This window comes from Brachionichthys hirsutus, chromosome 4 (genome assembly GCF_040956055.1).
Source record: "Brachionichthys hirsutus isolate HB-005 chromosome 4, CSIRO-AGI_Bhir_v1, whole genome shotgun sequence".
In the NCBI taxonomy this organism is placed as follows: Eukaryota; Metazoa; Chordata; class Actinopteri; order Lophiiformes; family Brachionichthyidae; genus Brachionichthys; species Brachionichthys hirsutus.
The window spans coordinates 8,342,617-8,369,208 of record NC_090900.1 but is presented as its reverse complement, the minus strand read 5'-3'; the positions used below and the strand labels follow the sequence as shown (position 1 = coordinate 8,369,208).

The 26,592-nt window shown below is 41.0% G+C and overlaps 1 protein-coding gene across 1 annotated transcript; it reads left to right on the top strand.

Annotated features, from left to right (window-relative positions):
* Positions 1–1,077: 1,077 nt before the first annotated feature.
* On the top strand, positions 1,078–4,391 carry LOC137918105 (zinc finger protein 271-like). The gene is made up of 4 exons (XM_068760853.1): positions 1,078–1,682; positions 2,123–2,142; positions 2,240–2,386; positions 2,575–4,391. Exons 1-4 carry the CDS (start codon positions 1,078–1,080, stop codon positions 3,729–3,731), a joined length of 1,929 nt encoding a protein of 642 aa, XP_068616954.1. The 3' UTR covers positions 3,732–4,391.
* The last annotated feature ends 22,201 nt before the right edge of the window (positions 4,392–26,592 follow it).

Here is a 26,592-nt window from a genome sequence, read left to right as displayed (position 1 = left end):
ACTAGCAGCCATGGAAAAGCAACAAGATACACTGAGTCAAGACCACATGAGGGAAGCAATGAGGAGAACACTTTAGCCACAAGAACTGAGCCAACAACAAATAAGAACTGGAATAAAACTTCAACCAGAGCTACTGAGCTAACAATTAATGAAGAGCATACTGCTGACAACACATCAACTAGAGGTGCTGAACCAACATCAGCTGAAGCATCGTCCAATGGTGGCACCAAACTGATGCCACATGAGAAATGTAATGATAAGAAAACCACGCCGACATCAAACAGGAAATGCCAAAACGAGAGACCAGCTCAAATTAAGCAGCATATCTATGCAAAGAAAAGATTAGCTGAAAGTACTGGTCCAACAGAAAGTAGACATCCCAATGATGGTAAAGCAACATCAACTTTAAGTACTAAGCCAGCTCCAAATGACTGCTGTGATGCAGAAACACTTCCTGGCATGTTTGAGCCGACATTAGCTAAGAAGAGTGAGAATCCAACTTCACCTACAGACTCTGAGTCAGCACCTCAGACAAAGGCACAAAACAGAGGCACCAAACTAACGCCACACAAGACGCATGAGAACGCCACACCACAAGGAAATAGTGAGCCGACACTAAATAGAAAAAGCCAAAATGGGAGACAAATCTCAGCTGAATCAACACTCGAACACATCCATGTGAAGACGTCTGCTAAGAGAACGGAGATGAAACCACATAAGAAACCCAATGACGGGAACGTAACACCAACACCCGGGACTAATGAGATACACAGTGATGGAAGCACTACACAACACTGCACAAGCAAGACGATAAAACCTCCTAAGAGACAAACCAAGGGGAATACATCGAATGAAAGTGCTGACTCGATGCCAAATAAGACACTCAAGGATGAAGATAACACATTGGGCAAAACTACAGAGCAAACACAACGCGATAAACATAACGAGAGCACAACGGCAATAAGTAAAAATCCAACGCCAATGCGGGAAGGTTGGAATGATTCAAGGAGTAGCAACCCTTTCAAATGTGACAGGTGCGGAAAAGTGATGTCTAATTTCAAGAACTACAAATTTCATATGAAATCCCACACTGTCGAAAAGACTTACAAATGCAACACTTGTGGGAAAATGTTCCGTGAGAGTTGGGATTTGAAAAAACATTTAGTAATTCACTCTGCTGAAAAGCCGTTCAAGTGCAAACACTGTGGCAAAGGATTCAACCGGAAGTATAATCTCAACCTGCACCTCAGGGTCCACACTGGGGAAAAGCCGTACAAATGTGACGCCTGCAGTAAAAGCTTCAGCACATGTGTGAATATGAAGAAGCACGCGAGGATTCACACGGGTGAGAAGCCTTACACCTGCAGCGACTGCAAGAAGGACTTTGCAGATTCTTCAGCTTTCAAAAATCATCAGAGAGTCCACTCGGGTGAGAAGCCCTTTAAGTGTTCCTTTTGCAAGAGAACATTTGCCACCGGGACAACTTTAAAAAGGCACACCAGAACGCACACGGGTGAAAAGCCATTTAGGTGCAACGTGTGTGACAAGGTGTTTAGTCATAGAGCAGACTGGAAAGGACATGCGAGAATACACACTGGGGAGAAGCCGTACAGGTGCAGCACTTGTGGAGAACAGTTCTCCAAGTGGTTCAATCTCAACAGACACAAGAGCCTCACATGCCAGTGAAGCACAAAGCTCCTAAAATACTCCTTAAATACATGCATGCACTTATGATAAACGATTGGTTCACAAAAGTTCTAAATTCTAAAATTAAAACATTTAGAGGAAATTGCCCTGAACTACTTTGACATACTTCTCTGCCACTGGGGAAGTCTTCGAGTGGCAGAGAAGTATGTCAGAGTGATATTATTGTGATTTGCAGTGAGAGCAGGGAGCAGGTAGGAGGTAGGAGAAGTGGAGGTCTGCTCTAGAAAAGAGAGGAGTAAAGGTGAGCAGGAGTAAAACAGAGTACATGTGTCTAAATGAGAAGGAGAAGGATATAAGTGGTTTGGACATGTCCAGAGGAGAGATAGTGACTACTGTATATCGGTATTACCTCAGAGCAACAAAGTTCCGGGTCCGAATCCTTTCTGTGCTTGGTTTGTATGTTCCCGTGCTCCAGTGTTGGAGCCTATCAGCCTTGTGAGTCATCGGTGTTGCTGGATAGGCTCCACAACTCACAAGGCGTAGAGAATGGTGTAGACGAGACGATAACTCACACTGTTGGGATTATTTACAGCAACAAATATGGATGATTACAACGAGGAATACATTTTGGTGCAACAACGGCGGGAATTGAGTGATCAGAGGCTGGAAGACGAGCGAGAGATCAGAGGAACGGCTGCCACAACACCGACAAACGCCACATGGACGGGTGGAAAAGCAGGTAGGAACCGTGGGCGGCGTGATTCAATACGGTATATTAGTTATTATTAAAATGCATCTTCCCTGTTTCAGTGGAATGTTTTTTTTTTTTTAACTAGCCCAAATGAACAAGCTGAAGATGCTGTTCATCTGTTCATGTCAAATTCACTTTTGTAATTGCAATATTCCTTCTGTTTGTTTCATGTCTAGCGCTACCACAGCAATATGTCTGCGTGAGAGAGGAGCACCAGCAGCCCTGTGACCTGGATCAAGAGAACCCAGAACCTCCACAGGTTAAAGAGGAAGAGGAGACACTCTGCACCAGTCAGGAGGGAGAGCCGCTCGTACTGAAGCAAAAGCCAGATCTAACGGTGTTTAGTGATCAGTCTCTGCTTTTACATCGTCAACAAACTCGGGAGCGAACCGCAGCAGAGGAGGATCCCCTTGAAAGTCTCCATGAATGGGTGCTGTCTGAATCTGACAGGATAAATTGCGGTGTCTCCTGCGATAACCAGGATAGCGGGAGACAAAATGATGGTCAATCAGCACTAATGACAAACACTGCGCCGATGGGAAGGACGAAACGCAATGCAGAGGCAAATTCCGAGGGCAACCGGAAGAACAACAAAAAGGAAGAAGCTGAAAAATCCGCTGTAAACTCTGAGCTTTCCCCAAACATTCTTTACAAATGTGACAACTGCGCTAAATCCTTCTCCTACTTGAAAGACTTGAAAGTTCACATGAGAAGCCACAGCAGTAAGAAGCCATTTGAATGCAGCTCCTGTGGCAAGATGTTCATCTACCAGTCCATCTTTAAGCAACATGTCAGAACTCACACTGGAGAAAAGCCCTCCCAGTGCAGCTTGTGTGGGAAAAGGTTTATCCAGGTCATTGAGCTAACCAGACACATGAGAACTCACACGGGCGAGAAGCCGTACGTTTGCGATATCTGCGGAAAGAAATTCAGTTTTGACTCCAACATGAAGAGGCACATGAGGATTCACACGGGCGAGAAGCCCTACCGCTGCAGCTACTGCGAGAAGGAGTTTGCGGATTCCTCTTCGCTGAAGTATCACCTTCGGGTGCACACGGGGGAAAAGCCTTACGAATGCCCTTTGTGCAAGAAGAGATTCAAGGTCAACTCGACTTTAAAAAAGCACATTAGAACGCACACAGGGGAAAAGCCGCACAAGTGCGACGTCTGTGGAAACGGTTTCTCCCAAAAACCACATTTGACGGAACACATGAGGGTCCATACCGGTGAGAGACCATACAGATGTGGCATCTGTGGACAAGGGTTCATAAATAGCATAAATCGGAAGAGGCACATGAAGCATCATGAGGATGATTCATCGAGCAGCTCTTAAAAGATTTGTCACAGCGTTTATCGTCGTGGCTTTGTTTCTGTCAACTTGATGGTCTTGGAGGTTTTTGTCAGGGAGATGTTGAGAGGTGTTTGTTTGACCTCTTGGATTATTTATGGGGTATGTAGCGTTTATCTGTCTGTCTGTTAGCAAGGTAACTTGATTACATTTTCAGGAAACATAGGGAATGTTACCAGGAACAGATGATTACATTTTGGTGATGATCCAGAAGAGATCCTGGATTCTGGATCACTCTAAACGTTTTGTTAACATACTAACATTGCAGCCAATGGAGTTTCAGAATTTGTTCCTCAATATCTCGGTTGATTATTGACCAATGTTTATGGAATTTGACACAGTCATGTAGGGTGGGGCTCTCTATCTTACCACTAAATCTTATCTGGATTGGATACTATTGTGGTTTTTCCAAAAAATAGGGGTCTAATTTAGATCCCATCAAATTTTGAGAGCAAACCTGTCCCATTTACTTATAATGGATGCTTGTAAAATATGCATTTGATTCAGTCACCAAAAGTCACTGTCATAAAGGGGTCTGATATGCACTATCATGCAAAATGTCTTCTGGATCTGATCCAGAATGATGTCAGTAAAAATGTTTTATCTTAACATTGAAAACTCCATTTATGGATTAAAAAATCTGTAATAAATACACATAAACTCTGATTCACTTTTACTTTTCAGCTATTTTCGTTTTTGGGGGGATGTACAAACTGATAAATGATCATTAAAATGGAAGCGGGATGGGTCTGTCAGACCGCCTACCACCTCTTTGCACTGTCCAGAACATCAGTCTGTGTTGCAGCCGCTCATCAGCAGCATGTGGCTCCAGAGCTGCAGAGGGACCGCTATCATTTTGGACCGTTAGCAGTGCACAGTCGGGTCGATAAATCATCCAGATTGTGTTTGCACAGCAGGTTACAATCCTCCAGTATGTTCAGCCCTTCCCATCACAAATCACTTCCCAACAGGCAAATATCTGTAATCATCCCTGATGACGTGCTGCTTTGTAAAGTTTCATTATGTGTGATGGATTAAATGTAAATCTGTGGGGAGCAAGAGAGAAACAAACCACGCCCAAAAGCAGCACATTAGAATGCATTCTTATTCTGTACAATGATACTAATCACCATCTATCTGCCCCAGAAAAAACACTCTAAGATAACTTAGAGGTGTGTGTGGAAGGCCAATAGGGCTCCTCCCACCCGTCAAGTACTGCAGGGCCCCACACCACCGCCAGGGGGAGCTGCAGATATATTACTATTATACAGTAATATTTTAGAAAGTGACTTTACATCATTCTTGCGTACATATTAATCATATATCTTTTTAAATAGTAATATTGTACACAATAAAACAAATTAAGTGATTTATTGTATGTCTTTAAATGGAACATACGTTTTATATTTTGGTACTGATGATTTTATGTGACATTGATCTTTGTACCCTGGTCCTAAAACAGACGTGTATTTTTATCAATTGCAATTTAAAAGACTTATCATTCAGCTTTTCCGAAAATGTGCAGAACACTCCTGCTATAGTTCTGCGCTAACACATTTGGTAACTGATAATTGACCTGTTTCTTGCGGCTGATATCAATTAGATAACAGATAATGGTTTTATATACATCATCTTGTATCTTGACATCATCAAGTCTTAATTTGACATAAATGTTGACCACCCTGCATGACGTGTACCAATATATCATAGAACACAGTCAAAAACAGTAAAATACTTTTTAAACACATATTTCCCACGAGGACTACAGCAGTGGGTCTAAAACGGACACATAAAAATATCAAATGGATTTTGTATATTTAAATAAATTGCATATAAACGCTTAAACGAATTTGTGATGAAACCCCGAACCTCACAGACGGTATCTGTGAAATCCATCATGGTTTTCAGTCACAAGCCTTCCCTGCTGATCGGCGTCCGCGGAGCTTCCGCGTGCGCGCCAGATCAAACCCGCGCTCACTCCGGCCCGACGCACTTCTGTGCGTGCAGAAAGCGTCTCAGTCGCAAAGCCCGTGATTTATCTCACCGCAGTGGCCAAATCAAAGGTCTGGGAAAAGGGAACAAATTAACAGATCGGTATTTAGCTTTTCCAAGAGGTCTAATTTTGAAAACCGCAGTATTCATAAAGCCGCAGCGCATAATTATGCTTTTATAGCGGCATAAACTACTATTACCTTGTAATTTCATGGTTAAATGTGTATAATATTGAGACCCCAGCTTTTCTTTGGCTTTGTCTGTTTGCTTTTTAGCACGAGTTGTGCGTGTGTTTCTTTTTTTTTTTTTACTGAGCTCTAATTTTCACAGGATGTGGGACTATTGTAGATGTTCCATTTGTGCCCCAAAAGCACACAATGTTTGCAGAGACGTGCGTGTTGTGGATTCAGCAGGTAGCTGACAGCTTCCACTCGGAGTGGGACCATAAAACTGTGGACGCTGCTCGGGCTCGAAGTGCCTGAACATCCGTGTCAGATAAAAGCCAAACACGCCTTATAGCTGAGAAACTAACAATGGTGAGTTCAGTATTTATTCATTAAAAAAGTGACAAATGATAATCTTTGATTAAAAAACAAAAGGCAGAGAGGTGAAAATGATTTTCTTGAAGGGAATAAACTTTCAATAATAATAAATAAATAAATAAAGCTTTATTTCAAAACGAATAACAATAAACAAAGAGTGTATAATGATTACATAACAATTGCCAGGGGGTAATATGCAATGAACCACCAATTAATTTTATATAGGCCAAACTATCATTATAAAAAATATTTGAATGCAGGTCAGTGCTTATTATATTTACATTTGTGGATACATAACTTTGCTGATACAATTAAGAGGTTTAAAATAAAAAATATTCTGTTTCCTTTTCTTTGCCTTCTGAAAAAGCAAAACACAACATTTTCCCATTTTAATGAGAAGTCCTTGTAAAGTTGACGAATGATAAAGCTGGTGAAGTCTTAGGGAAGCAACTTTTGTGAGCGACAGGGAGACAGAATGAAGAAATACTGACGTTGCCTCTGAGGGCTTTAACCCCAGTTCACTCAGAAGACCAACGCCTAAATTTCAACCTGGCAGATCAGCTCAAACATAAATCTTGACCATGATGTGCGGCGGGTGAAACAATTAGAACGATTGTGGTGAGCTTTGTTTTATTTTAGGAATAATGATGGTGCTAAACACTGGAAGAAGGAAGAAGCACTATTAGCCAGCTGTTAAAGTGCGTCTCTAGTGTTTGGCCTTTAAATGTTCTGTATATGGGGTGTCTTACAGACTTCAGTCATTACACAATTAATCATCATAAGTGGTTAAAAATCTTCCAAAATGCAAACTCACAGAGACTGATGTCAGAAAATAATAAGGATTACATCATCATCATCATCATCAACATCATCATCATCATCAGGGGAGCTGATATTAATATTAGCTGTAAATTGTAGGCCATATTGTCTCACTCTCTTTTCTCAACATATCCAGCTGCCTGTCTGTAGCCAACAGAGGGCGCTAGTTTACTAAAATACTGGACTGTGACTGATTCATCCTGAAGCTCAAGTTTCTCGGCATTTTACTTAATAATCATAACGTCACTTCGCTAGGGATTAAAAAAAATCTGAACTCAATCTGTGTTTGATTTAAAGAAGCAAACACATCTAATCCTATTAGTGTACAGATACACGACACGAGCCAATCAAAGATTGAACAAGCGCTTGTATTATTTTCATGGCTTTACACAACTCCTTCACTTAATCTAAGAAGTGGTATTCTAGGTATTTATGAGACTCTCTATCAGTTGACTGGCGGTGCTGTCAACAACAGATAGTGTGAAAGCAGCTGCGGGGAAGCAGAGTTGAGCTGGAGATGCTGTAAATCTTCCTCATCTCACAATAGTGTTTTCTGACTGACCGGGTGACGACTTCAAAGAGAACCTTGTCTTCAAATTCAGTAACACAGATTTATCTTGGTCAGCTGTGTGTGTTGTGAGATCACAATCAGCGGCCACCAACCAGGAGCAATGACTGACACCTTTTACAGTATGTTATTGTGTGTGTGTGTGTGTGTATGCAAGGTAGTGTTTGTGTTATTTTCATTGTCCAAGAAGTCCAGATGTTCATTCATGTATTATTAATATGAACATGAACAAAGCTGATTAAATAATTAGTCAAACAACAGATAATTAACTCCAGCAAGGAGGTTATGTTTTCACTCTGGTTAGTGGATTTGTCTGTCTGTCTGTCTGTCGCCAGCAGAATTATTCCAAAATCTGTAACCAAAATTCACCAAAAAAAGGCAGGTTTTCACCAGAATTTATTCCACTTAATTTTGTCACAGTGACATATTTCTGTTAGGGTTAGGGTTAGGTCCAAACTGATCTCCACTCATACTCTAGTAACAGCATCCAACCATCCATCCATCCATTTTTGTGCGCTTTTTCCACTTCGTGGGTCACGGGAGTTGCTGCAGCCTATCCCAGCTTGCTATGTGCGAGAGGCGGGGTACACCCCGGATGCATCGCCAGCGCATTGCAGGGCCCTAGTAACAGCAACCTTTCATAATTCCGTTTGCATTCCTTTATCTGTGTGCGACATATCGCTGTGATTTGTGTTTAATTTGATTCCTCTACTCTAAGGTCAGTCTTTCTTGCGTTCACCCCTCTCCTCTTTTTCCCCACTCTTTCTCTTTTCCCTTCTCTTATGTTGGATGTCTTCACGTGTCAGAGACCAAGCAAACAGAGTCGTGTGTGAGAGAGGAGCTCTGATGAGAACAGCTGCATCTTCATTTGTCTGCCATGTTTGGCATTCTCCAGATATCTCTTTGAGGCTCCTGGGCCTGAACTGTGTTCTGGTTTGAACTTGTGCTCCTGTTGGATGAGGAGCAAAGTGGGTCACATTTCAGGTGCAGCTACATGGTACAAAGTAAGGCTGCACAATATTGGAAATGAGTGATAACAACATAAAACTAATACATCAATTTTCAACAGATGACTTAGAAAGCTTTATTTGTTCAGAATCAATCACTCCAGAATATTGTGCGTTTAACCCTTTAAGACGAAGAGGACGGCTTTATCCATAAAACCAAGCAATCAAATAAAGCAAATCACAAGGAGCAAATACATTTACGTGAACTTATTTCAGTTTTCAAACGATGCGTCACCCTTCCCCGAAGTTGGTGCTATTATGAAAATAAAGTGGCGGTAGCTTCTCAGCTTCTTTGAATGTAAGAATGAGGTCTTATCAAAAAGAAAACAACCGTACGATCCTTCTGTCGGAAACAGTCTAGGAGGTGATGCAGAAAGAGACCAAGGAGCTTTTGAAGTCAGTAAAACTCAAAGGATATTGTTCACCTGAAACAAAAAAATATATTTCTATGTAAATAATTGTGGTTTCATCTCTAGTGGTAAAGAACAGTTTGGGATTAGCACACACACATCCAGAACAAGGGAGCGCAAACTGATGTCCTCAGAGATGAAGGGGTTAAATAAAGCCAGTGGATCATGAAATCTTCTGTTTGTATCAAGCAAGAAAACATTATAACATTATATTTTTACGCATATCACTGCAAACTAAGACGAGTTAACCTGATGAGGGCCAACATTATTTTATCAGAGGATCTTTTGATTCCATCCTGAGATGGTTAGTTTTTAAAACACAATCAGATCATCAGCAACATAATTCCACTGAATGGCAAACAGCGCGACAGAGACCGAGGACAGTGCATGTGAGAAACAACGCAGAGCAGATGGCACCGAGTTAGAAAGTACGGGAAGACATGGGAGTGAGGAGACCCATCCTGCCTGCTCTGGGGGCTATCTGGGGGAGGACAACGTGTGCTTTCTTCAGCTCGACCAGAGGAGGCTTTCACAGCCCCTCTTCTTTCTCACTCCCTCCTCACCGTCCCCTTGACCTCACCATCTATTCACCTTGATGGCGTGAATCATCAGACATCCCGGCCCGGCCCACACTCCTTTCCTCTGTCCTCCCTGGTATCTTGCTCCTTCTTCTGTTGCTTATTCACCCTTTGAGGGTTCGTAATCAGGCTAACCCTCTCTCTTTCTTTGTTTCTCTCATCATTTATTTTATTTTGTTTTTGTTTTTAGTGCATCTGGTGAACATGAGCTGTGGAAAGACACCAGACGGGTAAAGGGAGGAATGCGTGGGCGAGTGTGCGCCTGTGTACATCTGTGTGCGCAAAAGCATGGATGATGACTTCAACTAAATGCCATTTTCACATTCTTTTGATTCTGTATTGACGTTGAACCAACAACCCGCAAACACGCCGACACAAGAACTGCTAAAATCCCTAAATTTGCACCAATATATCAACACATAGAACAGTGTGGACATACACTGTGATTTCTTCTCCTCGCTCCCCCCCCCTTCCTCTCTGTATGACTTCTCCCCTGTTTATATCCCTCTCTTCACTCCCTTCTTGATCCGACCCCCCCATGGCTTTGCACTGGACTACCTAGTCCAGAACTGCAGGGTAGTATTTTCATTTACATAGGGCTCAATTGCATTGCAGCTTGATTGAGTCTCTTACTTGTAATTCACTTTGGATAAAAGCATCTGCTAAATGGCTGAATGACTATGGGCGAGAGGCGGGGTACACCTCAGATTTGTTGCCAGCATATCGTGGGGTGAATACTGGATTTAAATCTAAAAAATGTTATTGCGTTCAGTCCCTCTATAGAGAAAATTGCCAATAAAATGCATCCAGATGGTACAAAGTTGGTTTTCTTTTGTGGAACTGATTTAAAATAGAAATAAAACAGAACAATCAACGTTTATTTACCAATTTTTACCACATGTTCTATATCAAAGAGTTTTATTCCACATGGTGTACCCTTATACTGCTGCCAGCAATACACCATGTTTGTATTTTGGTTTATTGTCATGGTTTGGGCATCCATTGTACATATTATGTCAAGTTCCATCAAACCTAGACTACATATCTAGTACGCATTGGTATCGTTTGAAAAGGTGCTTTGAGTACAACCATCTAAAATCAATAAATAATTTGTTCAATATGGAAAAATGAAACTGTGAGAATAATTTATCATTGAATGTCAGCTATGGATTAAATAATCCCACATTACCATTAGCAATGAATTTACCGATTATTTGATCTGCTCATCAGAAACGAGTAGAAAAATTCCCATCATACCTTTAAAGATATATGCAGTATATTTGAAACTACAATCAGAGCTAGCATGGGGTGTGGCCTTCAGTAGGTCAGTAATGTTGACATGCATGAATAAAGTGATAGTATTTGGCATGTTGTGTAGCAAGAAAACATAAAGCCCCCCCCCCCCATCACTCTCCTGCAGGGAACACAGAGGCCACCCTTTAGTATTTGGAACACTGGGCCCAGGTGTTCCCATTGATGACCTGGCCACGCCCACTGGCATCTTGAGGAACTGTATTCTCTTCAATGGTTCTTATGCAAAACAGTTACTCTTGAAATCAGTGACTTCAGCGTACGAGGTTCTGGGCTAAATAAAACAGTCGTTGCATAATAACCTTCCAGGGCCATGTGCTACTAATGAACATTGGGTTTGTGGTTCAGACCAGGCAACGGCTCTGGATGTGCATCTATCTCACACAGTTTCGCTGCGCTGTGAGTAACATGACAACCCGATTGTCTAATTCACGAAGAATAACAACATCTGCCAAGCGAAAACAGCCTCAAGTGCACACAGACGAAGGCTGTGTTGGTTTCTGTCTGGCGGTTTGACTTTCAGCACACCTACAAAACAGCGCAGGCCGCTGACCACATCTCTCCCATCTCTGGCTTCTCTTCGCCTGAGGTTTCCCATGAAGTACCTTCGCTAGCACCTTGCAAGCCGCAAAACACTAACTGACTTGGGGAAGTGGCAAATTGAGGAGGTTTGGCAGTCTTCTGGTGGTAAAACAGGCCTGCTTACATAGGAGGATCCCGCAGAACCACAGTTATGTCTCCGTCAGCCAATAAGAAAGGAGGAGAGGAGGGAATGAAGGCAGAGCAGCATGGAGGATGGAGGGAGAAAATGAAAGAAGAGAGGAACGGCATTATTTTAGAAATATCTCAGCAGGCTTAGGCTTCCCTAAACTTCAGCACCCAGATGATAAAACCCACTGAGTTTGACTATTTTCTGAATTTCACCCTCACGCCACCGTCAGCTTGTAAATGTCTCAGTAACTATGGGATGGATAACTCATGACATTTTGTTCACGTCTCAGGACGCTACGCAAGCACTTTGGATTATTTATTTTACAATAAAATACTTTGAAAACTACTGACATTGTACTCCGCACTTCGTGGTTTTCTGCTCATTAGCAAATTTTACGAAGCTACATTAAGATAGATGCAGTCGATATTATTGTTGTGAAACCTCAGCCTGCCACCAAGAACATTGTAAATTCAAAAATATCAAAGCAACTGAGCATCTTTTGTGACTCTTTATGGCTTTTTTCCACCAGACCTCTTCAAACCAATGCATAACTGAAAGTCATTGTCTTCAGTCACTGTGTTGAGCTGCTTTTGGAGTTGGGATCAGATTTCCTGGCCAAGAAAAGCTTTAAGAAGCCCTGACAGAAATGTCTGAGAGAGAAGAAACCCTATCCAGCACATGTCATTATAATTTAAAAATATGACATTATTTAGAGGGTGTAGAGTGCAGGGGCTATGGAAACACAGAACTGAGTAGCAGGACACAAAGGAGGATTGTTCTGTCACAATGGAAACTTTGTTGGCGTGTCCCTGGTGCCTTGGAGAAAAGTACGAAAAAACAACTATTTTCCCTGTCTCTGATTTAAATTAATCAGACAGAAATCTCACCTGGATGCGTTTTAAATCAAAAATTGTATGGTTTCTTTGTGTGGAGAACCGCTGTGTTGGAGAACCGCTTTAAGAGACACCGGAGCAATCTAAAGGATCCAATCCCAGGATCCAATCGCTGTCGAGTCCAGAAATCAATTTGTCTCACAGTAAGGCATTAAGGTCCGACAGAATCCTCAGACTTTTTAATGTTAAAATTAAAAACAAATCCTGACCTCATTCTGGATCACATCCAGAATACATTTTTAATGATAGTTCATATCAGACCCCTTTATGACTGTAATTATTTGGGAGTGAATTGAATGCATATTTTACAAGATATGATTTTTTGACCAAGCATCCATTATAAGTAAATGGGAAAATCCAGATTTGTTGTATCCAGACAGATATTTTGTACCCCTATTTTTGGAAAAGAAATTGCAATAGTATCCGCATTCCAGATCCGATCCAGATGATGCACGACTGTGTCAAATTCCATAAACATCGGTCAAATAAACAACAGAGATATTGAGGAACACATTTTGAAGCTCAATTGACGGCAATATTGTCTAGAATTTCAAAGTGATATATATTCCAGTGTTTTCCTCTGGATCATCACCAAAATTTAATAATCTGTTCCTGGTAACATTCCCAACATTTCCTTAAAATCGTATTAAGACCTGTCCTTAATATTTTGAGTTCTCTTTCTAACAGACAGACAAACAGGCAAACAAACAAACATACCAACGCCGGCAATTAAGTATTTTTATTCCTCTCTGTCACATTGAGACTAACAGATGGGTGTACAGGATACATGGGGCTGTCCTGACTGCTACTTTTATTTCTAAATAGAGGGTTTTAGAGAACAGGACTAAAGGACTGTCCATTTGCTACCATCTTGATTAGCCAACGATCCACCAATCTTCCTTGGCAATCAGGAGCAATCGCTCTAGCCTCGAGCAAAATCTCCTTCTCAACCTAAAATGTGCATTTTGTCCAACTTATCAGTCGGGTCCATGCACAAAGTGCAGGGGCTCGTGTTCCTGTGATTAGCTTTGGCGTCATCTGGGCTGTTATCTCCTGTCTTGTGTAGGAAAGCCAAAAATGTGGCGGCATTGAAGGGGGACTAATGGGCCAAATCTTGAAAGGTCCAGATGGCTGTGGAAGAAATTGGTCTAAGCTGGCAGTTTACCCAGGCATCTGACAATTACAGCGTCTTACAGAAATAAAAGGCAACATTTGGATAGCTCATTTAGATCTTAACAATAGGGAAGAAATATCAAAACACATTCCCACTCACAAATGGAACCATATGGCTTCCATTTTACCTGGGTCTGGTTCAAAATCAGCTATTTAATCTGTGTGGAAAAAGGAACGTTTACAGTATTTCTACAGTCTATTTCCACATTAAGTTGCAGCCTTTTTTTTCAGTTTGGTGTAGTGTGTAGCCTGTTTTTTTTTTTAAACATTCATTTAAATATCTCATTGTGATCATCTGTCATCTGCTTGCCTTCAACATCAGTTTATTCAGCAAAACATCACAGGGAAGGTGACAAAAGTATGCGGGCTGAAAAAGCTTTTATACTTCAGAGCAGAAATAGCGACAGAAAGCTTTCATGTCACGCATCAGTTTGGCCCACTGGCGCGGTACGAAACATTCTAAAACATTATTTTACACTGTGTTCAATTCATAGAAAACAAAACAAACACGAACTGAATGAATAACAGCTGGCCGGGCATAAAAAAGAGAATCCTTTACCAAACCTTTATTGCAAATGATCCAGGGAGACGCAATAAAGTTTGAGTGATAGTTCGGGAGTATGGATTGTCAGTGCTTCACTGTCTGAGGCAATAAAAAGCATTTTGAAAAGGAAATAAAACACAGTACTTCACAATAATGCCCCACGGGATGCTGGATGAGATAACTTCTTCTGGCAGGGATGTGTGATATATGAAGTGGGGCTTGTTAAATGTTTTTTATCTGAAAACCTGAATCAATCACAAATAATTCTTGGAACCAAATTTAATTATTTACAGTAAGTAATAAAATTCATGGACAATTTCTCTCCAAGTAAAGGCCGATCAGTAACAAGACACCATTTCCTTGGATCAACAGTCCAGCAACTGCATGAGATAATCCCTTCCCAGAGTGATACCTCTGTCTGTGAGCTCTTCAAATCCTGGAAAACGGGACCCAGAGCAAGCAGATAGAGGAGAGGATTTATTGCATCCCAGATGTGCCTGATTTACGACCACTCTTTAATCTCCAGATTCCAACCATGAAGGGCTAGAATTTGGAGACGTAATTTATAGCGTTAAAATAATTCAAACTTAATGTTTTCTTTCTTTATACAAGATGAGCCAACGTTGCAACCAAGACAGACATACAGATGCTTTCATTAACATTGATCTTTTAAACAGACAAAGAGAAAGGTTATCTCTTTAGTTTTTGTACATTTAGTAAAATCCAGGAACTCTCCTAAATATTAAATTCCAATTTTTATAAGGACTCCCAAAAGCTGGAAGAAAGCAGCACTGTCTCGCAGCTAAATATAAATCATAATGCGTCTCTTTCCTTATTCCTACATCGTGGCGTCATAGGCAAGCTGTCATTACTCAATTGTCTGAGCCAGTATCCCCCCCCCAGTGAGCTGGGGTTCTTATGTTGTGGTGGGAGGGGCGGCAGAGGCAACAGGGGCAAATGTTGCAGTTTATTTCCATTCTGTCATGTGCGTGAAGCCGATTACAGGTCGCTAAGTCAATATTTAGCTTCTGCGGATGGCATCATCGTTAACCAGTGTATTTTCTTTTTTTGGGGGGGGGGGGGGGGGCTTGCCACATCTGCTGCAAATGTCATGTGCGGTAGCCGAAGTGTGCCGCTACCAAGTATGAAAGCAAACAATGAGTTTGCAGTCCCGTTCCAGTGAGACGGGCATCTCAGTGGTTAGCATATGACCAGGATTTGCAGCTGGAAGTCAGAATGGTTTGTGAAGAGCGGTGCTCAGAGCAGTTTGAGGGATGCCGTAATAGATTTGATGAGGCTTTAGGGAGGTTCATGGTAAAACGCTAACTTCTCACATCGGCCTCATTCGCATTTGAAAGGAAAAGAAACCACAAGCGGATAAAAGTAAAAGTATTCTTACCAACTTCAAGGACCATCTCATCAATCTGCTATACTTTCAGACTTCGTGGAAAACTGTAGGGATAGTAAATGTATTTCATGCATTCTTTTTTTTTTTTTCATTTGCTTCCCTGCGTGTGAGAATCTTGCATGCGGGCTTGCCTCTTTATTGCGAGCCAAGAGAAACACTAAGTCGAGGCTTCTTTTCATCTGGCCCTCAGGCGAGAAGGATTTCGTATTTATTAAAACTAGAGAGGAGCATTTTTCTTCCAGTCGTGACTTCATTACCTCACGTTATTCCAGTGAGACCACACACACAGCCATTAGATCTGAAACACTCGCTCCGTGTGTTTGCATGACCTACTATTTGAATTTTGAGGGTTCAGGCAATTGTGGATGGTCTGAGCAGAAGTCTTCATTCGATCTGAGGTAGATTATGTTATCTGAGGTAGATTATGTGATAGGTGTTACTGGAATGGCGCTGGTATGAGTGGATTTAGCAGATTTGTTTAAACTATGTCGCTTGTATCAGCTGCGCGTTCTGCTTTTTCGTTCGCTGCAAATGTAAGTTGCTATTTATTCAGTTAAAATGTGAGTTACTGCTTGTTTAAAACATTAAGCACAAAATGTTTCAACATGAACCTGGATTTCTGCCAGTTGTAAAGGACTGCACTGCTCTTTAGGCAGGCAACATACACACATTGCAAAAAAAAAAAAAAAACCCACTAAAAAAACTTTCCAACAACTGCCCGAGCCCCTCCACCATTTAAAATTCACTTTCGTCTGCAAAACATCTGGAATTCATTGAGAGGAGGAGGTTTGGGGGGGAAATGAACTCCGACAACAGTCTGTAGATTTGGGTACAGCCCCCTGCTTTAAGTTCCCTCAGATGGTTTAGATAGGTCTGTAGATAAAAACCCAGTGAGTCCCACACAGACGTTTTACCTGTCCCACCCTGAAAACAAAACAGGACTGGTATTTCAGCACAAGAAATGCCTTCATAGCAGTAAAACATCAATACAATGCATGTAAACACAGATATAAAGACAGAACCCTTCGTTATATGCTGTCAAAACACATGTAGAATCTATTGTTTAAACTAATGATGCTGTTTCCTCCATGTATCCAATATAAAATCTTCTCTTACAAGAATTTGTACTGGATGCTCTGTTTTTGGCTACTTGTCTCATATTACTGTTTTTCCATGAAAAATAATCATAAATCTTGTAGACCTGTTGTGTGTGTTTTGATTTTAGCTCAAAATTGACTCGGGGTGACTGTGACCAAAAGCTGGGAAGCTGGCTCATGCCTGACACTTCAATTTCATGTACCGGTAAGTTGTGGAGACTCTCGGTCATCCAGGTCAGGATAGACAAAGGTTTGACAAAGGTCAAAGGTCATCATCAACAAAGATTGGATTCTTCTCGGTTATCTTTTGACATTTTGAAGAGAGCCGATGAGGTAAACATTTAATATCAAGAAAAGTATCATCACATGACATTGTGAGTGCAGACGCACAGATCACACTCAGATCTCTGAGACGGGGATCGTGGCTCACATTCGGTATGTCAAAGGTCTGCTTGCAGATTAAGCCCCAACTTTCATTTCCTCCCTCATACTTTGTCCCAGTTCTAGAGTAAATGTCACCTTTCTTTATTCATGGTTTAGTTTCCTCCTTTTTACATTTCATTGCTTGAATATGGGAGATTCATAAGCCTATAAATCCTCTTTAAAAGAAAGGCATGTCGCTGTGCCTGAAGCAAATACTTTCACAGCAATACATTGGCTGAAATTTTAATGGTGGCCTCTTTATGAACAGGATTACATCTGTTTTTTGTTGGTCCGAGACATTAATTATATCCCACTGGCATTGTCTACACGGGGCCTCATTTATAATTAGACAAACCACGAGTGCCCACAGTTTTTCTTTGATGCTCTTTTAAATGTAGTACTACTACAACTAATACTGTCCTTCTGTATTATTGGCATCTATTGTTTTTAAATAAAGATGTTAAAATCCTATCCTTATTGCTAGCATTAGCATCTGGATGCAGTGTACATATATTGTGTTTTTGTCTGCTCCTGCTCTCTGTCTCTCTATCACTCTCTCCTCTTTATTTTTGACTCTCCTCCTACCTGCCTTTGTCTCGCTCTCTCCCACTCTGTCATTGTCGCTCTGTCTTTGTACCTCTCTCTCCTTCTTCCTTCCTTAACCCAACCCGTCCAGACAGATGGCCGTCCACTATGAGTCTTAGGTTCTGTCCAAGGTTTCTGCCTGTTAAAGGGACGTTTTTTCTTGCCTCGACAAAGTGCTTGCTTTTGTGGGTCTAGTTGGCTTCTGTCTTTCCCTGCTACATCTGTAAAGTGCCTTGAGATAACTATGATCGGTTGCTCTATAAATAAAAATGAATTGAATTGAAAATGAACAAGAACAGCTTGATTTAGTCTGTACACCTCTGGGCTGTGAAATATATTCTGTGACTCTGTAACTTTATTGAAATGGGAACTTTTGCTCCTGCGAGCATCTTCGCTGCCTCAGAGTCAGCTGTTTTACCCCCCCCCCCCCCCCCACACACACACACACACCATCCTCAACATTGGAGGGTCACACCAGGAACCATATTGCTGCTAACATGAGCGGGAAATGAACACTGAGTCTGTCAGAGCTTTTTCCCTAAATGTAGCTGTTAGCTGTGGTTGAACACAACCCTAATGAGAACAAAGAGAGGAAGCCAAGGAACTATAATAATGACTTTCGTCAAGAGTTGGATCGGGTTATGTGGTCGCCCACATTAGTTTGTCTGGAAGATCTCTAAAATACGATGTCAACAGGTTTTCATTAATGTTTGTGTGGAGGTGGATGTCGGGCCAAAGAGAAAGAGTTGATTACATTTTAAGATAGATCCAAGTATGAAGGTGGATGCTGTATATATATTTTTTCCACATTTGTACTGCAAACATTAGAAGATATACGGCATATATTTTTTCTGTATCTTGTTAATTAATAACAGGGAAATAAAGATAAAAATCCAGACAGACTGCAATTTATGATGTTCCACAACTATTTGCAGTGGAATCCGGATTATAATCCAGATCTGCAGTACTTGTATTGTGTATTGTATACATGTTTATGTGTCTCGCAGGATTCTAGTCTCACACTCAACCTGCTGCTTCTGCTGTCGTCGCTCATCTTTTTTTATCAGTCATCTTGCATGTTTACATAATACTCTCTTTGTGTCACATCTAACCTTGAATTACCAAACCACTTCCACACTGTTCAGGTTGCTCTCCGTTATGGAACTAGCTGGTATACAAGACAATGAAAATAGGCTGTTGTGGGCCAAAACCTTTACGCTGATGAAAATGAGCTCATGTCTGCTTTCTAGCTGATTAATGTAACGGTAAATTTGTCATCTTGCTTCATATTCAAACCAAGGATTTCATAAGAGGGTAGAGAATCTAAACAAGCACTCCTGCTCAGCATTTTAAAACTTTCAAGGGACGATATTAAAACAACTCCCCAGCAGCAGGCGGAACAATACAAGCTGCACCAAACAACCACCCCTCACATTTATGAAGAGCAAAAATTATTGAAGTGCAAAGACCTTTGCTTTCTGGAAAAACTTCATCCAATATATATATATATATATTTTGTCGTGTAAGTGTTACCAGCTGGTCTTTTCCTTTTAGTTCAGGCCTCTCTCTGCTGCAGTAACAGGGGTGCCGTGCTGTCCCGGGGTCTTAAAACAGAAGATCAGAGTGCCAGCAAAGGCCACTCAGCCCCGCCTTTAATAACCTCAAATATGAAGCAATTCATATGGTTGTGGTTCACCCTATTTCTGATGGAAAGCTACACCCTCACACAGGAAGCAAAACACTGATTCAATCAGCGAGAATCGGGTCATGATGCTTAAACACTGCCATGTTTTGAGCCTTGTTTCTGGTCACCAATGAGCTCCTCAGGCCCCGCCTCCGCCTGAAAGAATCTTTCAGAGGGGATTTGAGGAGTCCTTTTTTAGGTGCTGCGTATGCTTTATCTTGGAGTTAGTGAGAGGACTGATGGTTATGACAGGGGAAGGAATGTTTCATCAGCAGAGTTCAACAGGTGAAATCCTTGAGGCCAAAATTCAAAACACAAAAAATGCCTTGCCACAACTCATTCTCTCTCGGTGATCGGTTCCTTCATTCTCGTCCTCTTCATCACTAGATGGGAAGTGGAGTTTAAATTGGTGGGAAAGAATGAGTGACACATTTTAGGTCACGCTCAACAACGAAAACGACAGAATGAAAAACCACCTCTTTGCTCATGTAGTTCCGTTTGTGTTTGGCTTCTCTCAGCTGGTTTGCAACTTTTCGTTTTTTTTGTGAGATTTTTTTTCTCAAAGCAGCTGTTGCGAGACATTTTGAAGAGTTGGAGCACTCTTCAGTGAACAGTAGCTCAAAGGGAGGAACTCTTTGGATTATTATCGAAGCCTTCAAACAAAGCTGCTCGCTTTGTAAACAAACTTTCCTTTATCACACTTGTTCTGTCTATTTTTCTTCCACTTTCTGGCCATGACTTTAAAAGCAAACAGCTCTTGTGAGTGTCGTTGCTCCACAAAGGATTTTTGATTTATCGGTCATAAACTTTGGGACATACTCAGAACTAGTAAACAAGCTGCAGTTTTAGCCTGGTTGTCAGCCAACTCAAATGGTTATATTATGTTAACAGCCATATTTCCTGTGGTACATTTTTTTTGGTTTAACATTAGGCCTTGTTCTCAGCCTGCAACGGGCAAGGAGCAGAGGCCCATTTTCGACACGCTTAACCTCTGCCTCAACCATCTGACCAGATGTGGGTTCCCAAAAGCAAATTATTAGCGGTTCCTCGTACACACAGGTTCCCTCCTAAGTGTTTCCAGCTCAGATTTGGCAGGACACAGAGGAGACATTCCAATGGAGCAACCTCATATTTTCCCTTTAGCGTAGCCGTTGCATCTAATTATTTATTGTGGAGAAGAAAAAAACATTCAATTTCAAAACCCAACTAATGCATTATGGTTATCCTTCTAAACTGGAGTAAAAACTGGAGTAACAATATATTTTTCTTTGCTCTTAAAGAGGTCAGGAAGATAAATAACATGCAAAAGCCTCCAAATGTGTGGTAAAAGGAACGGCGAGACATGAGACTGACTTTTGTCATGCTTGTGTTAGCTTTTATAAATCAACATGCCACATAAAGAAACATGTGATTTTTGGGACACTTGCTTAACCCATTCTGGCACACACAATGTAATCCAGTAAACCAGCTCCAGACCCGTCATCATAACTACGTATGGGAAGTTTAAACAGCTTTCATCACTTCTAACGAGTCGGTAATCTGGTAACGGTTATCTCTGAGAGTTCCTGTATTTCTAGGCTTTTTTTCCCCCCACCACAACAATACTTTTTTAAAAATTATGTCCTACTCCCTCATGCAAGTCCACACATTTTGTGTATTCTGCTCTGGATTTATACTTTGGTGAGTGATATTTGTTTGTGTGAAAATGATTATAGGACAGCGCCGTTTATCACCTCAGCAGTAACACTGCAATGCTTTAAACAAGTCCAACTAACATCTGATGCTTCAACCTTTCCTGGGACGTAATGCTAAAACTTGAAGAATGAAGAAAACTTCTCATTTTCCTTGACCATATGTTTGTTAGAAGACAGAGAGGGGGATGTTGTTTTGGGTGAAGAGCAGTCACGATGAAAACAGACAGAATCCCCTTCCATGGCAGCATTTCTGTTTGTGTCTGAGGGACATAGAGCTGCGATCACATGTGCACGGGCATCGGTTAATATTGTAACGTCGGTGTAAACCAATAACCAGGAGATGATAATCCCCTAAGGATCATTACACTATTATACTTAGTCAAGTCATTAAAATGCAAAAATCTACTCTGTAGTCAACCTAAGATACAAGGAGGAGAGTTTATTCACATTTACTGTGTCTTGCTTGAATTATGGCTCCTCTGCACCCGGGGGTTTCCTGTGGTACTGCACCATCATGTCCATTTAAACTGCAAGCTTTGAGAAAATCTGCTGTAACCATGGTGAAAATTAAGTGAGCAAACAAACATCTCAGTACTTGGGTTGTGTCCAGACCTATCTCTCTCTCTCTCGCTCTCTCTCTGAATCAGTTTTGCCTCTTCATGGGGCAGCACGGTGGGACAGTGCATCTCACAGCAAGAAAGGTTGCAGGTTCGAATCCAACTTGGGCCCTTTCTGTGAGGAGTTCTTCCCGTGTCTCCGTGGGTTCTCTCTGGGTTCTCTGTGGGTTCTCTCTGGGTTCTCCATCTTCCTCCCAGCACAAAAACAAAAAACATGCAGTTTAGGTGAATAGGTTACACTATAGGTGTGAGTGAGCTAATGAATGATTGTCTTCTTATGCATGGCCTGACTGCCTTCTTTAATAATCTTCAGATTGCATCAATAATAATTGTTGCTTAGATGAGGATTAGTCTGTTCTAAGGATGAAGGGAAAAGCAATCATTAATCAGAAACATATAGAAGCATATTCTTTTCTTTCCCTAAAACAAGTAAAGTTCTGAGTTAAACCTGCGGCGTCTAAATCCGTCTGAGTCCACACCTTTTTAAAATGTGAGCGCTGGCAGGGAGGGTAGCCGACAGCTAAGGAAATATTTACAGTGAGAGAACACTCACACATGGCGGTTGTGTCTCTTGCCTGAATTGATGTCAGTTGAAGGTGGTTGGTCTCGAGAATGAACATAAACAATCAGCTGGAGCAGGAGCCCGCCTGGTGCGAACTCCTCAACATGTAAACTCACATCTTTCAACTTTGTGAGTAAGCCGTCACATAAAAGTCGTCACAGTCGGAGACACCGGCATACACAGACTCAGACAGTTGTTTTAGAACAGAGGTTAGCAGCAAAGCGTAACTGCATAAGAAAACAAATGGGTCCAATTTGATAGAAATTAGCAAATAACTTTCAGATGTTTTTGGATTATTTCACTTCATTAATCAGTAATGATGTTGGAACCAAATTACAATAATAAATAGTGTCATTAAACTGTCAGTGTGTTTCTGTTTGGCCATAATCGAGAATTCTATCTCAGACTTTCTTGTCCTGTGAGCTCTTCACATTCAAAGAGAAGTTTTTTATCTGAAGACTTTGTTTCCATTTAAAAAAAAAATAAAAAAAATAAAAAAGGACTCAATGCAGTATTTATTCAGGTATAAAGTGAAACCATTCTTGACCACCAAGTATCAACATTTTCACAAAATAAAAATACATTAATAAATCTGGGGTAAAAAATATCAAATGTTTCCACCTATTGTTGTGTCAATGATAATAATGTGTTAACATTATCACTTGGGTTTAAAATTACCATTTGGTGGTACCTCCAGTAAACTATTCAGAAGATGAGAGATTCTCACAGAAACGTTGGGGACTAATTCTGGGATCAGCGTGATCTTAGTGATGACTTCCTGTGAGGAATCCACAAGGGGTGTTTGGTCTTGACTCTTCAGATGACCCCGAGCCAAAAACCTTAGTACTCATCCTTCTGGCTCATGAAATATATTATGGACTCCCACCACTCTCCAGTGGGCCATATACTGCCCTGTGTCTGTGCTGCCAGCATTGGCTTTCTGTTACAGAGAAAACAGACTGTGCTGCAGAATCACAGTTCATCTTGTTTTACTCAGACGCAATGATAGAACGAATCTGTGTCAAACTCAAGACACGGCTCCTTGATTTCTAACTGAGGTTTTCAGACTTCCGAATCTTTTCCAAGCAAACTTCTCTTTTCACAGGCTGCAGGAAGATTCCCCGTGCCGTCAGAACCCAACGCTCTGAGAACACAATGGAGTCGCACTCTCAAAGGTAGATTGTCAATGTCAATTTATGTTTATGTTTGAAATTGTGCAGAGCGCAGCTCGTTGCAGCCGAGGCCGCCAGGAGAGAAGAAGGTTTAATCTGGAGACACTGGATAAATCAACAGCGTGGCTGGGCAATTCTCACAGGATCAAAATCATAATGTTTTTTTTTTTTTTGGAAACAAATGTCTCTGTCTGGGAGGACAATTTGTAGTAAATCAGTTCCCCTAAGCTGCATGATTTTGGAGGTGGGAGGAAACCGGATCATTAATTCATTTGAATCGAATCCCCTTCAGTCCATTGGCTTTGTGATGGCCATAGAAACTGGGAGGCTCCAGAGCCCCGTACACTGAGGGGCAGTTAGAGGCTACTAAATTCACATTCAGTAAATAAAATAAAATAAAAAAAAATGTTTTCTGTTCACATTGAAACATCAGACGGAAAAATACAAAACATTTTATCAAAAAATTATGATTCAGTTTCACGAGAAACCATGAATAAAGTGAAACCTGGCCTTCACTAACAATTCTCCAGATGTTTCCTTCTGACATGACGTCTTTAATTTAATTCTGTGCTGTTAAACATTTAAGATTGATTGAGTTTTATTACTGGTTGATGGTATCTTGTTTTGTCAAAGAAAAAAAAGAGATTATGTTCTGTAACTTTGGCAGTGTGACTGTTAATGGGATCTAAAAGGGTTAAAAAAGACACGATTGATTTCAGCTCAGCTTTCACATTATAAAAAGATCCTGTTCAATGAATCTATCGCTTATTTCTTTCCATTAGCTGCCTGAAAAATGCTGATCACCATTTCTTACAGTCCATTATGCCAAATTCCCACAAAGTCCATTTAATTGAAGACAGTGATAAATCATGTTCATGAGTCTTTTCCTTTATTGATTTTTTAAACTTGGTTCAAGATTGAAGTTCTGCAGACTGTTTTCAAGAGGGATTTAAATGAAGAGACTGGAGAAGGAATATCATTGATGAATGTTCTTCTTTTCCCATGTCTTGTGTTCTCTCACTAAGGAATACTGTTAATGTCCCATATTGTCCATGACTGCAGCCTTAATCTACAGGATCATTCATTTTTCATGGACCATGACCTTCAAGAGAGGGAATGGCGTTTTATCTTACATTCTTTTGATTTGATTAAAAACATTCATCTGCTCCAGCTCCAACTCACAGGTGTGAATCTAGAGTTTCACCACAAGTTGATAGTGATTATTGTGTCTTGAAACAGCCCCGTTTAAAGCCGGCTATTTAAACACCACTAATAAAACATCTCCTGTGGGGGGCAGGCTCTTCGTAAGCCCTCGCTTCACAACGTTTAGTGTATGTTTCCCTCTGCAGCCCTCCATGCTGCCCGTCTTTTCCCCTGACCAGTGACAATTGAAAGAGGCACTTATGCAGGAGTCACGTTTTTAACTATAATTGGAGCAATAAAAACGAAACAGCCACCACATTATAGCGGCTGTAACTCATGTCCGGCCTCGGTGACACGGGAGCATTCACATTCTCTCGTCCTGCACTAGACAGCGACAGTTTTTAAGCTATTAGCTCACATTGGTCATCAGTAATGGAGGCCTGATTTTTGTGTGAGGAAGTTCATGCGATTGCTTTATATTCAAGAGAAGAGCTCAGCCTTCTGCTGGCTTAGAGATGATAAATGTCTGTCGACGAGGAATGTGCAGCCAATTAGATTAATTTAGCAGGACGTCCGCCGGTGTGGATCAATGCCTCTAAAGATCGCTAATTAATATACATAATGATCATGATTCATTCACACTTCAGCTGAATGATGAATGTAATTATTTGCTTGTGGTTTCAGGAACACCTGAAGACTCGAACAAACTTTGGATTCCATTCACAGTTGTGTAGCTAGTTAGAAGAGCTGTCAGCATGAAACGCTGCGCAAGATATTTGTTTTCTGTTTTTGTTGTGTTTACCATGCTATTGAAAATCAAAATTCCAATCAGATTGTCAGATTGTTAAAAACGTGGTGTTAGTGTTGCCTCAGGAGGCTTTAAGCTACATGCCCTGGTAGAGGGAAGGGGATGGAGGGATGGACAATCCGGATCCGATTCAACAATTGTCTTTGGATGCTATGTTCAGGAACCTGGGAACAGTAAGGGATTTTATTCCAGTCTCTCTTTTTTTTTTTCTTTTTACATATTTCAGAACGGCTATCATGTTGCAGCGCAGTCTGAAGCCCCCATCTGCGTCTGGACCCCTACCATCATATAAGTAGGCTGCAGCTGCATCCCCTCCTGCTTACACACACACGTACACACACACACACACACACACACCCACTGCTCTCCTCTGACCAGCTGTCACCACCAGAAGTTGAAGGTTTCCAATTTCACTTCAAGTTTTTTGCTTTTACTAAGAAATCATGAATGTGAAATGATATTAGAAGCTTTCTTTGAAACCCTAAACTCCATGAAGAAAATCACAGAACAGAGACAAAGAGGGCCGACAGACACAAAAACAAGTTATTCCTTTTGTCTTTGGCTTTTTTTGTTGGCTCAACACTAAAACCAATGATGATATTTTTCATTCCTCTGTCCCACATGTCTCCCCTCTGTTCACATTACACTGAGCTACCTGTTGGACGGACACATTCAAGGATGAGCTTTCTATTTGACTGGGACCTGCCTGATTAACACGTTTAGGATTCTTAGTTCCCATCTGTTCATGAATGTAATTTGATCAGTATAGTATTCACAATACAAGGAAACAAAGTAGAACTGTTTATTTTGATCTCATCAATTTAACCTTGACCACAAACCTGACATTGCATTCTTTATTCAGGACAGAATGTACGGTAATTTATTATTTCTGAAATGTGATGCGGTTGTATCTCAAAATAAATATAACAATATTGTAATAACAATACCCAGTTGTTGTAGGAAACTAGGTAGTGCCCTTTTTTATGATAACAATCATGCGTTAAAGACCTAAAGGTGGAATAAGAAAAGGTGCGTCAAACGGGAGGAGGAGACACAGGCAGTAAATTGCAGATTTGGACCTTCCTGTAGTTTTTGTTGAAGATG